We start from the raw sequence: 14,905 nt of genomic DNA, 5'->3' as shown, positions 1-14,905 counted from the left end.
TATGAGGGTGTGAGGTACTCCTATTTACTCATGACACCTGTCGAGTTCCGTGAAAAAAAATCGCTTACCAGCTTTCTCATGCCGTACGCCTTTGGAAAGCTTTCTTCGCCTTTAGCCAAACGTCGCCTTAACCTAAACGAACGTAAAAATATAATGAACATTGACGTATAAATCAGGACGCGCCTTACGGGCACTAAAAATGGTACTAGTTCAGCTGTGTCACTCACGAAATCGATCCAATCGTGCGGTCTAACGCAACTAGTTGCGACACTTGCGACCAAACGCGAGCGCGATGCGAACTCACCAATCAATCGCGTTGTAGCGGTATCACACCGCTGTACTGGCCACATTCATGCGCCATTCTTATTGCCCGTAAGGCAAGTCCTGGGATATATGTCTATGATAATGAAGCTTCTTATCAATAAAAGACCTCAAGCAATATCTTAAGAAACAAAGATTAGTAGGTATATTATATAGGACAGGAAAGTAAAAAACCGGCCAAGAGCGAGTCGGACTCATGCACGAATCGTTCCGTACCAATACTTAAAGTAGTAAATAAGAAAACCTCAGATCACAATCATGCAATTGTCAGACGAGTTGAAGCAGTCATTTTTAGGGTTCCGTGCCCAAAGGGTAAAAAAGTTACCCTATTACTAAGACTTCACTCTCCGTCTATCTGTCTGTCTGTCTGTCCGTCTGTCAGTTAAGGCCCGTCTGTCTGTCACCAGGCTGTATCTCATCAACCGTGACAGCTAGGCTTGAATTTTCACATAAGATGTATTTCTGTTGCCGCTATAACAACAAATACTAAAAACAGAATAAAATAAATATTTAAGTGGGGCTCCCATACAATAAACGTGATTATTATTATTTATTATTATTATACTCTTTATTTATTTATCTTCTCTAAGTTAGGTTATTTTATCATATGGATATAAAAATAAAATACAAAAACATTTACAAAAACAATACAAAATACTTATAAACATATTATAAAAAACCTAACCTAGGGTGCCGCCAGCAGCGGGGCAAGGCCCAAGCTGCCGGTGGTCAGGGCTGCAGAGAGAGGAACCGGCGGACTATCCGCGCCGTGTCCAAGATCACCGCCTTCTGCATCTGACCCTTGATCCAACCACCTAGCGAGAGTCTCTCAAGATGTTGGTCGAGACTCTTCGCTATTAGACCGTTCGCTGATACAACTATCGGGACAATGATCGTCGAATCAACATCCCACATGGTGGTTATCTCGTGAGCCAAGTCTAGGTACTTACTGGACTTGTCCTTCTCGGCTTTCACGAGATTCTCATCATGGGGGATGGTGATGTCAACGAGCACGGCTCGGCGTTGCGCTCGATCTATTTATTATCACAATGTCAGGCTTATAGGCTACAATAGTCCTGTCAGTGATGATAGATCGATCCCAATAGAACGTGGCACGACCATTCTCGAGAACTGGCGAAGGTGAATACTTGTAGTAGGTACGGTACTTCGCGGTCCACAAGGCCGTATAGAAGAGCAAGCTGCTGGTGAATAATCCTGGCTACGAGATTATGTCTGTGCAAGTACTCGCCGTTAGCAAGATGAGAGCAACCGGAAATGATATGCCTGAGTGACTCTCCGGGACGGCGGCATGCCCGACAAATGTCGACCGTACCGTCCTTCAGGACATATTTCCGATAGTTGTTCGTCATCATTACTTCGTCTGCAATTGCACAGGCAAAACCCTCGGTTTCTCCGAAGAAGTCCCCGAATCGTAACCAGTTCACCGACGCGAGCAGGTCCACATCGGGTCCCGTGAGGGCCTTGTAGAATTATTATATATTATTAATAATATTAATAATATTTTGTAATTAATAATAATAATAAAAAAACCGGCCAAGTGAGAGTCGGACTCGCGCACGAGGGGTTCGGTACCATTACGCAAAAAACGGTATAATAATCACGTTTATTGTATGGGAGCCCCACTTTAATATTTATTTATGTTTGAATATTATTCCTTTACATTGTTGAATAAATACTTAGCGTAGATACTTACTCATTAATTAGATCTAATATGTATGTTTTTTCATCTTCAGTAAGCGGAAGCCTTTGGCCACCGCTACATCTAGGGCCCATCATTGTCTAAAAAATACAATCATATAAATAAAAAAGATAAGTACACTAAAATTAAACTAATTTTAGGTACTGTTATACCCATTGACCCACCTACTACCCACCCACCCATCTATACCCATTGATCTACCTACTACGTGCTAGACCAGCTATCGAGAGAAAATTGTGTCCGCCATTTTCGGCGTTTGACGTCTGTCACTAAAGTGAATAACGTATTTCCGTACATGCACATGACATGTGTACCGGGCGGGCAGTCTCCGACGCGGGAGCAGTACTTGTTCTTAATCGCTTCTTGGTTTGCTTCGTCGAATACTAGGAAACATCGTGTGAAAGAGAGAGACAGACAGACAGAAAGATAGCAAGAACGAAAAGAACAGTATTTAATGACAATACCGTATTTCCGTACAATGCACATGACATGTGTACCGGGCGGGCAGTCTCCGACGCGGGAGCAGTGCTTGTTCTTCATCGCTTCTTGGTTTGCTTCGTCGAATACTAGGAAACATCGTGTGAAAGAGAGAGAGAGACAGACAGAAAGATAGCGAGAACGAAAAGAACAGTATTTAATGACGATACCATATTTCCGTACATGCACATGACATGTGTACCGGGCGGGCAGTCTCCGACGCGAGAGCAGTACTTATTCTTCATCGCTTCTTGGTTTGTTTCGTCGAAAACTAGGGAGCATCGTGTGAAGCCCAGCAAATGGGATATGAAGTGGAGTACCTGGATATGAATAATCAAAATCAAAATACCCAAAGAATATAACATTGATGTGTATCTCAGGACTGGCCTTACGGGCAATGAGAATGGGGCATAAATGGGGCTAGTACAGCGGTGTGACACCGCTACAACGCGATTGGTCGCAACTAGTTGCGTTAGACTGCACGATGGCTCGAATTCGTGAGTGACACCGCTGAAGTAGTATCATTTTTAGTGACCGTAAGGCCCGTCCTGAGATATACGTCAATGGAATATAACCTCTACAAAATACCTGCCTATCTTTATTTATCATAAGGAAATTTAACAAAAGCACATTGGATTGAACACCGCAGTAGGCATGGCCTGTATCGTGGGGATCAAGGTTACCAATATTTGATTAGGTACATATTATAAACGCACTATATTCAGTCGTTATCAATAATAGCGGATGTTTCTTACTTAGTTCCTCCAAAAATGACCAGCGACCCAAAATGAGACTTTGCCTCCGACACAGGACAGCGCCACTTTTCTCGGTCCTGTGTAGGGAGTACTCCCGGTACTGGTTTTCTATACAAATACAGTACCGGAACCGGGAATCCCGGTTTTCGCCATACAAACTCAGTACCGGGAGAATTCCCTAGTCCTGTGCGACCTCTCGCTAGCGATAGCGATTGTCACCTTGGCTAGGCCGCCTGCCGGCCTAGCTAAGCTGACAATCGCTATCGCTTCGACAACGAAACACTTTGTGTCTCTCTATCGCTCTTCCATATTAGTGCGACAGTGACAGTTGCGTTTCGATCGCTACGGAGCGTTAGCGATTGGCACGTTGGCTAGGCCGCCTGGTACCGTAAACCGGGGTGACTTTCAAATGCAGGGGCGACTTCGATATTTCAGTTTTTCAGCCGTTACATATTTTTATTCGGATTTTTTAGTAGTAGGTAAACAAGTATGTATAATAATCTAACTTGTTACACGAACAGTTCGAGAAAATAATGAATAATGATAATTTAGTGGCAGTTTTAAAACTATCAAAGTATCCCCAAAATTTCCTAAAGTCACCTCGTTTTACGGTATGCTCTTTTCACGTTCCGATCTTCCTCCATTCTCTCACATGGATGTTTCTAATAGTAATAAAAGTTTTTCACTTACCAGAAACCTCATGCCTAAGTAGCTTCCCAAACTGTGATGGACATAATGCATATCGTCACACAATGTTATTTGCTATATCATAGGGGAAACTGGGGAGGGTTGATCACCCCTTTTGTTTTTAGCATACATTTTCTTAACTATTTGTAGTATTGAAAAACTTTATAGACCATACGATTGAGAATTTATCTCTTCATTAATAGTTTGAATTAGAACAGATTTGTGCAATAAATTAGACCATTATTTAATGAAAACCCATACTGTTGACTTTTACCATGTGTCCCCTATGTAAGGGAGACTTGTTTACCCCTGGTCGGGAGCCTTGATCCTAGGGGGATCAAGTGACCCTGGTTCTTGGGACACATGGTAAACAGATTTTTACCATGTCTCCCCATACCAGATTCTCATTGATTATATAACTAGGATCGCTATTAGCAATGCATCTATAATTTGTAAAATACACAGCAAACATATTTAAATTGCATCTTCCATGCTTTGAAGTTGTATTTCCGGTAATCAGATGTCTAAGCCGAAGGGATCAAGTCTTCCAGATTTGGGGACACTTGGTAAAAAGATTTTAAGCGGCAATGTCATATTTCGAGGGTAGTATCTACATTAATTTATTCACTTTATCTACAGAAAATTAATATATGAAAATATCTAACACATATTAATCCATAATCTTATACTTTTAAAAAACAATGTAATCGTATTATCCATAAAACAACATAAAATAGGGAATCAATTTTTGAACCAAAAAAAAAGTTAAAAAAAAAACAAAATCTAAGTTATTAACATAACATTTCTTGTAACAAGCTAAATTTTTTAAAGTTATTATGAAGGTATTTTTTAGCCTACCTACAGCAATTTTAAATTTTTTACCTATCTCTGGTCGTTATTGTTTACTATAATAAATAATTTTAGAAATTTACTGCTCACGTTTCGAGGACGGTGTTTGAGCTGCATAATCCTAAAATCCTTTCTATGGACCGTCGGTTCTATAGTACATAAGGTCGAAAAGCCATTGAAATAGCATTTCATCCATAAAAACAAATATCGCCGGTTGAAAACCAAATATCGTTATAAGTGTTGTTTGTCGACCGAGTAACATCCCCTGTGTGTAAAACGTTTAACTTGATAAACAAGACCAAGTGCGGGTAGTTCGTAAAATTTTGATGTCAACTTTAGTTAGTCTTTTCAAAGGCCACGGGGATAATTCCGTTTTCGGAGTTCGGAGTCGGTTGTATAATTAAAAACTGAATTATATGCCATTAAATCCCGTTTTAATAAACAATAATTGCGTATTTAATGTATAAAAATAGTTATATCTCATTAATTTAAGCCCTTGTCCTAATTTGACTGTTGTTGTTAATTTTTAAAATCTAGCTATCCCGAATTTTGTTTTTCTTGAATGAGCTAGTAAGTGGTGGCAACTATATTGGTTTATGAATTATGTATAGACATTAGTTATAAGAAACATGTACCGTTTGTGCCCAAATAAACATTAAAACATTAAAACATAATCAGTCAAAAACCTTGAAAGTTTAAATCAGTGTTTCTCTGGTCGTACTTTTGCGGCATGATTTACTAAAGAAAAGAAAATATTTATGATAGCTCTATGAATCATTTTGTAAGTAAATTTATTACAATGTATATACTTGATCGCTTTGGGGGTGACATGATCCCGGAATCATATCTCCCCTGAAGAAAAAGACAAAGTCTCCCCATACATAGTAAGATTATAAAACGTGCCGTACTCGAAACGTGTGTTCGCGTATATCAATGTAATCCAAGTTAATCATCACTTCAATAAACAACAAATAAAATAAGCACACTCACTAACATCATTTCCATCTCATATTATAAAATAAATCCAGTTAAAGCTTACCGAAAATTTAATATAGTACGCAGAAAATCTTTCACCGTCCGCCATTTTTGAACCACTGACTTTTCCGATACAGTGCCATGACAGAACGTGAAGTTAGGAACGAATGAATGAGTGTTACCAGTGCAAAAAAATGTATCTTGTTTGGTTTGATTAAAAATGAAGTTTACCAAGTGTCCCCTAGGGATCGACCCTCCCCACCCTCACCTATTATATAAATAACAAGTAGGTAGTTATTTTTATATATTTAATTTTTATTTATATTTAGGTTTCTACAATAACATTTTGTTTTTAAACAAGAATCTTCACGTTATTTTCATTTCTATCCATTTATCTATCCGTCGGTCGCCTAGATCTCAAAATAACAGTATTTACTAGAACATGGTGATAGAGTTTCTAAAAAAACTATTTCCGTTTTAGCGATGCCCGTAGTAGTGCTGTGACTGAAGGCAACATGTTTAATTTTGAAAATACTTATGCGATACGTTTAATAGGCTACATGACTAATTTTCATTTATGGTATCAATCGATCGGGTTTGTTTTTAGGATCAAATGTCTATATGGGACCCTTAAAGTAACACAAAAGTCAGAAATTGTAGTCAAAGGATGACAGTCGCACTTCACTCGCGAAACGCCCTTAACAAAACGATAAATGAACGTGACGTCAAGGTCTCTGAGAGCCCATCTTGTCGTATGGACAAAACAAGAAAATTGCGTTTTTGTCGGTGAAATATTGCGTTTATGTATGCTATAGAATATTTTTTTTGGATAAAATGTAAGGAATGGAATGGTACCCTTAATTTTATCATTTTTGGAAGTTTAAAAAAAACTTAAATTTTGTAACTTTCAGGTCCTGTATTATTGTATCATTTCCATATTTTATTTCAATATCTAGATTATTGTGATAAAGTGTTTGTTTAATTGCTATCTATTTTACTAGATTTTGTTATAAAATTCAACATGTGTCATCATCCCTATAAATACATTTTTAGCACCGAGTTTGTATTAATATGTTTTTTGTTTTATTTAAATTGTAATGTTTGTTAGTTTATCTAGTTTCAACCTTATAAACAAGCACAATATTGTACTTAATTTTAGAGAAAGGTTTTTTATTAGGTAGTTTTTCTTATCTTTGTTTCCAATCAGGCCTCGGACACGTACGGACTTTGTTACTTACTTTTTTGTACTTATTTAACATAATATATTTTAGTATATAAATCATTCAAGTAGGTAGGTACCTAACTATGAGGAAAGAAAAGTACTTGAAGCTTAGAAATAATTTAAATTGAATTCACAATTGAATCACAGACATTGAATTGAAAAATTCACTGTCTGTGATCCAGAGTGATTTTTCAAATTTTGATTTATTTCTAAGCTTTATAGCATCGTGTTTAGACGTTGCTGCTTACTAAAAAATTGGATTTATGACGTATTAAAAAAAAACTACTTACTAGATCTCGTTCAAACCAATTTTCGGTGGAAGTTTGCATGGTAATGTACTTACATCATATATTTTTTTATTTTTTTTTATTCTCTTATTTTAGAAGCGGGGGGGGGGGGGGGGGGACACACACACATTTTACCACTTTGGAAGTGTCTCTCGCGCAAACTATTCAGTTTAGAAAAAAATTATATTAGAAACCTCAATATCATTTTTGAAGACCTATCCATAGATACTCCACACGTATGGGTTTGAGGAAAAATTAAGTATGGGGAACCCCCAAAATGTATTGTTTTTTTTTTCTATTTTTGTGTGAAAATCTTAATGCGGTTCACAGAATACACCTACTTACAACAGTATAATTCGTATAGTTTCGGAAAAAAGTGGCTGTGACATACGGACGGCCAGACGGACGGACAGACAGACAGACATGACGAATCCATAAGGGTTCCGTTTTTTGCCATTTGGCTACGGAACCCTAAAAAGTGTTTTTCCTAGTTGTACCTCTAATCTCTACAAATATTAAGTTTAGATCGATCATCTGTAGTTTGTCAAAGGACTGTCTCGTTTTAAACATAGACAGAGAGAATCATACTATCTTTGTCTTACACTGGTACTGGCACCCAAAAGAAAACGACGAGTATAGTTTTTTTTGTTCTTATTTACTGACAAATTGGTTTGACCAACTATAGTCTCTTTCCATCGACATCGATAGCTAAAAATTATCCCCCACACTAATTTCCCCCTCCAAAACCTGTAAAACAATAAAGCTGAACAATGGTGTTGTTGTTCCGCAAAGCAAAACCAAGCATAGTTAATAAAAAGGCATGTTGCCGCAAGTCAACATCAATGTACGTTAGTGTATTAACATGTACTACCCGTTGTTTGGGATCACATTGATTTGCTACGTTTCTGCGAATCTTAATCGAGTGCAGGTATGATTTGAAATGTTCTGAAACCTATATATACATTTTGATGAACTCTCCTTATTTATAAACCTTAATAAACCTGAGAAAATGTTTAGGGTGGAATCACATCTGTCAGCATCGAGCCGCATTTTATATATGAGAAATCGCTCGTTAGTATGAAGATGCGTACGCATGCTTTCAGCTTTCCGATGCGTACGCATCTTCATACTAACGAGCGATTTTTCATATATAAAATGCGGCTCGATGCTGACAGATGTGATTCCACCCTTTAAGCTATTTTTTTACAATTTATATTATAAGGTACAATAATTTCGGGTTACTTTAACCCAACAGAGGGTAACTTAGGCCACATGAAATAACTCATATAGTAGGGCCTAATATAATTTTTAAGAAAAAAAAACCGACTTCTATGCGGCCCGGTGAAAGATTATTGTAGATGGTGCGCTATGTAGAAAAGGAAGCATTTCGTTTCTGTAAGGCTCGCAGTTCTAACCTAACTTAACCCACTTTTGTTCGGTTCTGTGAGGATAGTAGTTCAAACCTAACCTAACCCACTTAACGGCGCATGCGGTGCGGTGTACGGGGGTTTGAGCGGGAGGGGTTTGGCCTCATCATACTTTATACCTACATTTTATGGTAGGTAATCATAGTGGTTTATTTAGTTTAGGTATCATAGTGGTTTTCCGGGTCAAGGTCCGGGTTTGTGTCCGAGTCCTGGTCCGCTTTCGGGTCTAGTCCAGGTCCGAGTCCGAATCCGAGTCCAGGTCCGGGTCCGGGTCCGAACCGGATCCGGGTACGAGTCCGGATCTGGATCCGAATCCGGGTCCCAGTCCAAGTCAAAGTCGAAATTCGAAATCACCAAACATGTACTATGCGTCGTTGAAGAGTTCTGTTCTGATCATCATCAGCAGTTCCAGTTCATCAAATGCGACAGTTTTTAATGTTAATACTTTATTTTATGATGAAAATAAAGAAAATTCTATACGTGTGCCTTTAAGATTTGAGGAGTTCCCTCGATTTCTCATGGATCCCATGTTCAGAACTTGAGCTTGACATAAATATGGCTTAAAAACCTAACTTGCTTAACAGACATAACGAAAAGAAAAAATCGCCAAACGCGAGCTATGCGTCGTTAAAGAGTTTCGTTCTGGTCATCATCAGCAGTTACACTTCCTCAAATGTTACTTTTTAAATGTATATGCTTGATTTGTTGATTAAAACACAACAATCACCATATGTATGCCTTTAAGATTTGAGGAGTTCCCTCGATTCCTTATGGATCTCATCATCAGAACTCGAGCTTGACAGAAATGTGGCTTAAAAACTAAACTTGCTTAACAAACATAACGAAGAGGACAAATCGCCAAACGTGAACTATGGGTCGTTGACGAGTTCTGTTCTGATCATCATCAGCAGTTCCACTTCATCAAATGCGACGGTTTTTAATAAAAATGCTTGATTTTCTGATGAAAATACAAAAATCTCTATACGCACGCCTTTAAGATTTGAGGAGTTCCCTCGATTCCTCATGGATCCCATCATCAGAACTCGAGCTTGACAAAAATGTGGCTTAAAAACTTAACTTGCTTAACAAACATAACGAAGAGGACAAATCGCCAAACGTGAACTATGCGTCGTTGAAGAGTTCTGTTCTGATCATCATCAGCAGTTCCACTTCATCAAATGTCACGTTTCTGAATGTATATGCTTGATTTGTTGATAAAAACACAAAAATCACTATATGTATGCCTTTAAGATTTGAGGAGTTCCCTCGATTTCTCATGGATCCCATCATCAGAACTGGGTTTTGACAAAAACGGGACCAATCTGTATGCATATACATACAATCAAAAAAAGAATTTTCAAAATCGGTCCAGTAATGACGGAGATATGGAGTAACAAACATAAAAAAAAATAAAAAAAATAAAAAAAAACATACAACCGAATTGATAACCTCCTTCTTTGAGATTTGGAAGTCGGTTAAAAAATATAAATAAAACCAACCATGACGATGTGCCATAATTTCAGTGCAAATATAAAACAGTACCGAACTAAACCCAATGGACAAAAGTTACTCCGGCGGCCTAGCCAAGGTGACGATTGCTACCGTGTCGCTATCGAATCGCTTTGTGTCTCTCTATCACTCTCCCATATTAGTGTGACAGTGACAGTTGCGTTTCGTTCACTACGTGGCGTTAGCGATCGGCATGTTGTCTACGGGGCCTGGTTACTCTCCAGGGCCAATGTAACCCGATTTTACGATACAGTAGAATCCGCTTATAATGCCATCGAAGGGAAGGGACAAACACGTCATACTAAGCGGATGTCATATAAAGCATAGTGGATTAATTTCTTATTATTGTTAATTTTTCCGAATTAATCTTGAATTCCTTTGTAAGAAATGAGTTTTAATAACCTGGAACCAATTGTCAACTTGTCACCGAGAGTCAAAACTAAATCAACTTAAACGCCACGCACGCACCAAACGTCCTCGCAGGGAAAGATGTGGGGACGGCCACGAAAACCAGCAAAGTGTCAGTATAACCGGACATAATTTAATGTAAATAGGATTTTTAGGTCATAATAAGCGGTTTGTCACTATAAGCGAAGTCATCTTATCCGACTTTGTCACTAAGAATTTTATATGAAAACCAAACTTCGCACAGTAATTACGTCATAGTAAGCGGTTGGTCAGTATAGGCGGAGTCATAATAAACGGATTCCACTGTACTTTATTTACTTTACTATGAAAACTGCACATTAATAACAGTCAGTAATATTATAATAAATGCCGTAAGTAGGCACTTAGGCACTTAATTGTATTTATCAGTAACGGTATACAGGATGATTCATGAGACGGGAACAGAACGAACCCTACACTCTCAGTAAATGTTGATCGATCGTTTGCGATAATAACACCTTTACCAGAAATAAATAATTTATGAAGAAAGAAGTGGAATAATATGAAGCAATTATACATATTAGCGACCCGCCCCGGCTTTGCACGGGTTAACAAATTATACATAAATCTTGAATCACTCTATCTATTGAAAAAATCGCATCAAAATTCTTTGCATAGTTTTAAAGATCTAAGCATACATAGGGATAGGGACAGACAGACAGCGGGAAGCGACTTTGTTTTATACTATGTAGTGACAAACAATAGCAAATTAAACAACAATCGGACATCAGGCGGATAATTAAATGAATGAATGAATGAAATCGTTTATTTCAGGCAACTAGTGGCCCATACATAAATACCTTAAAACTAGCATACATATTATAAAATTATATCTAAACACTAAAAAACACATTATGATTGCGATGCATTACGCAACCCCGCAGTGTCAGGGAACCGGCCGCGGAACCGCCGAAACTTGACACCCTTCGGCCAAAACTCCTCCTTGGTGAAGGTCGCTAGATGTTCAGTCGGAACGGTCACCACAAACGAATTAAAATTCGCATTGTGTCGAGATTCCAACTTCGCGACCCTCAGGATGAATCCGGTTTTTGCTTTCACATACTTTACGATATCATCGACCTTCGTAAGGTAGTGTAGACGGGACACATACAGCAGCGTCGACGGTGTTGCAGGACGCAGCAAATGATTGGGTCCGGTTGGTAGCTTCTAAAATCTTTAACCTCCCCTTGAGCGGCGCAAACGATTTAATTGTGAACTAAAATAAATGCTATATACTAAGAAAAGATAAAAATTATCAAATTAAATTATTTTCTGAAAATAATTTAATTTGTGCTAGTATGGATTTAATTGTGACGTCCCACGGATAAAGGTACCTTATGGCCGTTGGCGCTTACGCTATTATTAACGCCGCTCCGCCGCCGCGCGCTATTATTATTGCGGCGCTATGCGACGTAAGCGCCAACTGCCATAAGGTACCTTTTGCCGTGGAACGTCACAAGTGTGCTTGAACGAAATAGGCAAGTACCATTGTTCTTAAAAATCTTAAGTGAAAATCAGTGTAATTATTTCATCTCGCATAATTATAAAGGAAAAACTTTCAAAACTTGTCGTGGTGTAAATATGCAAATTAACTTCACAAACTTTGAATAAAACTGCACTCTAAATTAAAACGTTCTCTGAAGCTTACTAAAAGATGCATTTCAGACCCAGAACGATGTTATTTTACATATTGTTCAACTTTACCGTTGCCTTGTTAAACCAAAATCGTTTATCTGGGGGCACGGCAGTGCCCAGTGCCCCCGCCAAGTCGAGCAAAACAAAGAGGCACGGCCGTACCATCCTTTTCTTGATATATATTATTATATTTAAAGAGATAATATCTGGGAGACTGGGAAAACATATAAAAAGCCATATAAAAATCCTAGCTAGATCGATTTTTCGCCCCCCAAAACCCCCATATAGCAAATCTCATCAAAATCGTTAGAGCCGTTTTCGAGATCCCCGAAATATTTTATAAATATATATACATACATAAATAAATATACAAGAATTGCTCATTTAAAGGTTTTAGATATAATACCATATTATGGATTAGGAAACCAAATTGTCAGTTAAAAATAAAGTGCAAAATTTTGAATCTTATTGAATCAGATATTAGGTAGTAATTTGTGTACTACCTACTGGATTTCTATTTATAGTTTGTCAAAGGACTGTCTCATTTCAAACATAGACAGAGAGAATCATAATATCTTTGTCTTACACTTGTACTAGCTCCCAAAAGAAAAGGATGAGTATAGTTTCTTCTTGTTCTTATTTACTGACAATTTGGTTTGACCAACTATAGGTTGAACGGTGCATGCAATATACTGACAAGAATGTTTTGCTTCTATATTAAAATGTAAAGTGTTTTACTGCAAAGAAAAATATCCTGTGATCTAGGATAGTAGTAGTCAGCAGCAGAAGTTGCTAAGCGAGTCAGGTGTTCAAAATGATCTTGACGCGACTTTATCGTTAAGAGAATAAGAGCGTGTCAAGGTATTTTTGAACACCTCGCCCGCTTAGCAACTTATGCTGCTGACTGTACTTAGAGTAAGGTATTCACTACGTTACTAATATTTTCTGTTGCACCTTCTCTGCACTCGACTTGGTATGATTAATATAGGTATAGTCATACAAATGTTTTTTTCTTTTCCAGATTCCCCCAAAATTTTTACAAAATGCTCTCGCAAAGTCAAAAAATAGCATGGTAAGTTTATAAACGGCATTATTAACAATTGTGTTTATAAATAATGAATGAATATCTGGGTGACCGAGCTTCGCTCGGAAAACATATAATAACTCGGAAATGCGCGTTTTCCCAGAGATAAGACCTAGCTAGATCGATTTTTCGCCCCCGAAAACCCCTATATACCAAATTTCATCGAAATCGTTAGAGCCGTTTCCGAGATCCCCGAAATATATATATATATATATATATAAATAAATAAATAAATAAATAAACAAGAATTGCTCGTTTAAAGGTATTAGATAATAAGTAGTAATCCTATGGCAGTGATTATTCAGGAATTACATCTGAAAAGAGTCTTAAAAAGAAATGATTTTAAAGGTCCCTACAAGGGATATTTTTCTTGCCAATTATACCCACTGTACATAATAATTAAATTTATAATACATATTGGATAAACAGGAAACATAACTGATAATTTTATTTTTAACCTTATTGCATAAAAAAAGTAAAAAAAAATTTTTTTTGTTTTATTTGCAGAAAGACAAAGAGAGTGATACATATTTCGACAAACCAGATAACAAAATGCTTATACCCGTGCCCCCAGAAGAAATACAGGCATCGAAAAAGCTGTACAAGAAGCATCCGAAATCTACGATACAGAAGATCATAGCGAGGAATAAGAAGTATAAGAAGATGATGTCCCATCGTCTAACCACAAAAGCAACACTTCCACCAACTAGCGATGACTTGGAAGAATTTGACGAAAGAGACGATGATCCTACCACCCAAGCGGCATTCAAGTTCGGCAAGAGAGTCAAAAACAGGAACAACAAGATACCCAAATACCACAGCCAGATCCAAAAAATGCCGAACAGGATATCACCGAAAGCCAAAAGAATGAAAAGACACACAGACAGAGACAACACGATCATATTTCAAGATTTCGACGAATTCGAATTTATAGACAACAAAAAAGATTACGATCTCGTTAAGACTCATTTCAAAAAATATTGGTGAAACATTCAATTGAATGTTGTAGAATAAGTGAGCAAAGTAAGTTAAAGTGCGAGTGTGAAATAAAAGATTGAATTTGTTTCAAAAATTTATTTACAAAACAATAAATATTTTATAATTAAAACTATGTTAAAGGGTATAAGAATGGTCATAACTTAGTAGTACATAGCACTTAACATTTTAGCTGATATTCATCAGCGTATTTTAGGACTGAGAAAGGGAGTCGCGAGTATCGAGACCACTGGAGAAAGACCCTGGGTGAAGGGGTAGTTGCACACGATGAAGCGAGGTTTAACCTTCTTCACACTAGGCGAGAACTGAGACACCAGCGTCTCTCCCACCTTCGTCACTGGGCATGGCATTCACCTGCCAGCTATGCGGTCGCGGCTGCCGCTCTCGAATTGGACTTACTAGTCATTTGCGGAAGTGCCACACTCCTATGGACGCTGTGTGAACCATAATTTTATTGATGTACAGGCCAATGATGATTTTAGGACCTTAGTTATTTATGCAGGTGCTCAATCAC

The 14,905-nt window shown here is 37.7% G+C and overlaps 2 protein-coding genes across 2 annotated transcripts; one reads left to right on the top strand and one right to left on the bottom strand.

The window, feature by feature from the left end:
• Positions 1 to 20: 20 nt before the first annotated feature.
• Positions 21 to 4,033, bottom strand: LOC134657660 (uncharacterized). Its single transcript, XM_063513221.1, has 4 exons — positions 3,964 to 4,033; positions 2,689 to 2,838; positions 2,036 to 2,121; positions 21 to 132 (listed from the first exon to the last, which is right to left on the bottom strand). The coding sequence occupies exons 1-4, from the start codon at positions 4,012 to 4,014 to the stop codon at positions 21 to 23; spliced, it is 399 nt and encodes a 132-aa protein (XP_063369291.1). The 5' UTR covers positions 4,015 to 4,033.
• A 9,858-nt stretch (positions 4,034 to 13,891) lies between these two features.
• Positions 13,892 to 14,506, top strand: LOC134657390 (uncharacterized). Its single transcript, XM_063512936.1, has one exon. The coding sequence runs from the start codon at positions 13,948 to 13,950 to the stop codon at positions 14,380 to 14,382; it is 435 nt and encodes a 144-aa protein (XP_063369006.1). The 5' UTR covers positions 13,892 to 13,947; the 3' UTR covers positions 14,383 to 14,506.
• The last annotated feature ends 399 nt before the right edge of the window (positions 14,507 to 14,905 follow it).

Source organism: Cydia amplana, chromosome 20 (genome assembly GCF_948474715.1).
Source record: "Cydia amplana chromosome 20, ilCydAmpl1.1, whole genome shotgun sequence".
NCBI lineage: Eukaryota > Metazoa > Arthropoda > Insecta > Lepidoptera > Tortricidae > Cydia > Cydia amplana.
This window is presented reverse-complemented; position numbering and strand designations above follow the sequence as displayed.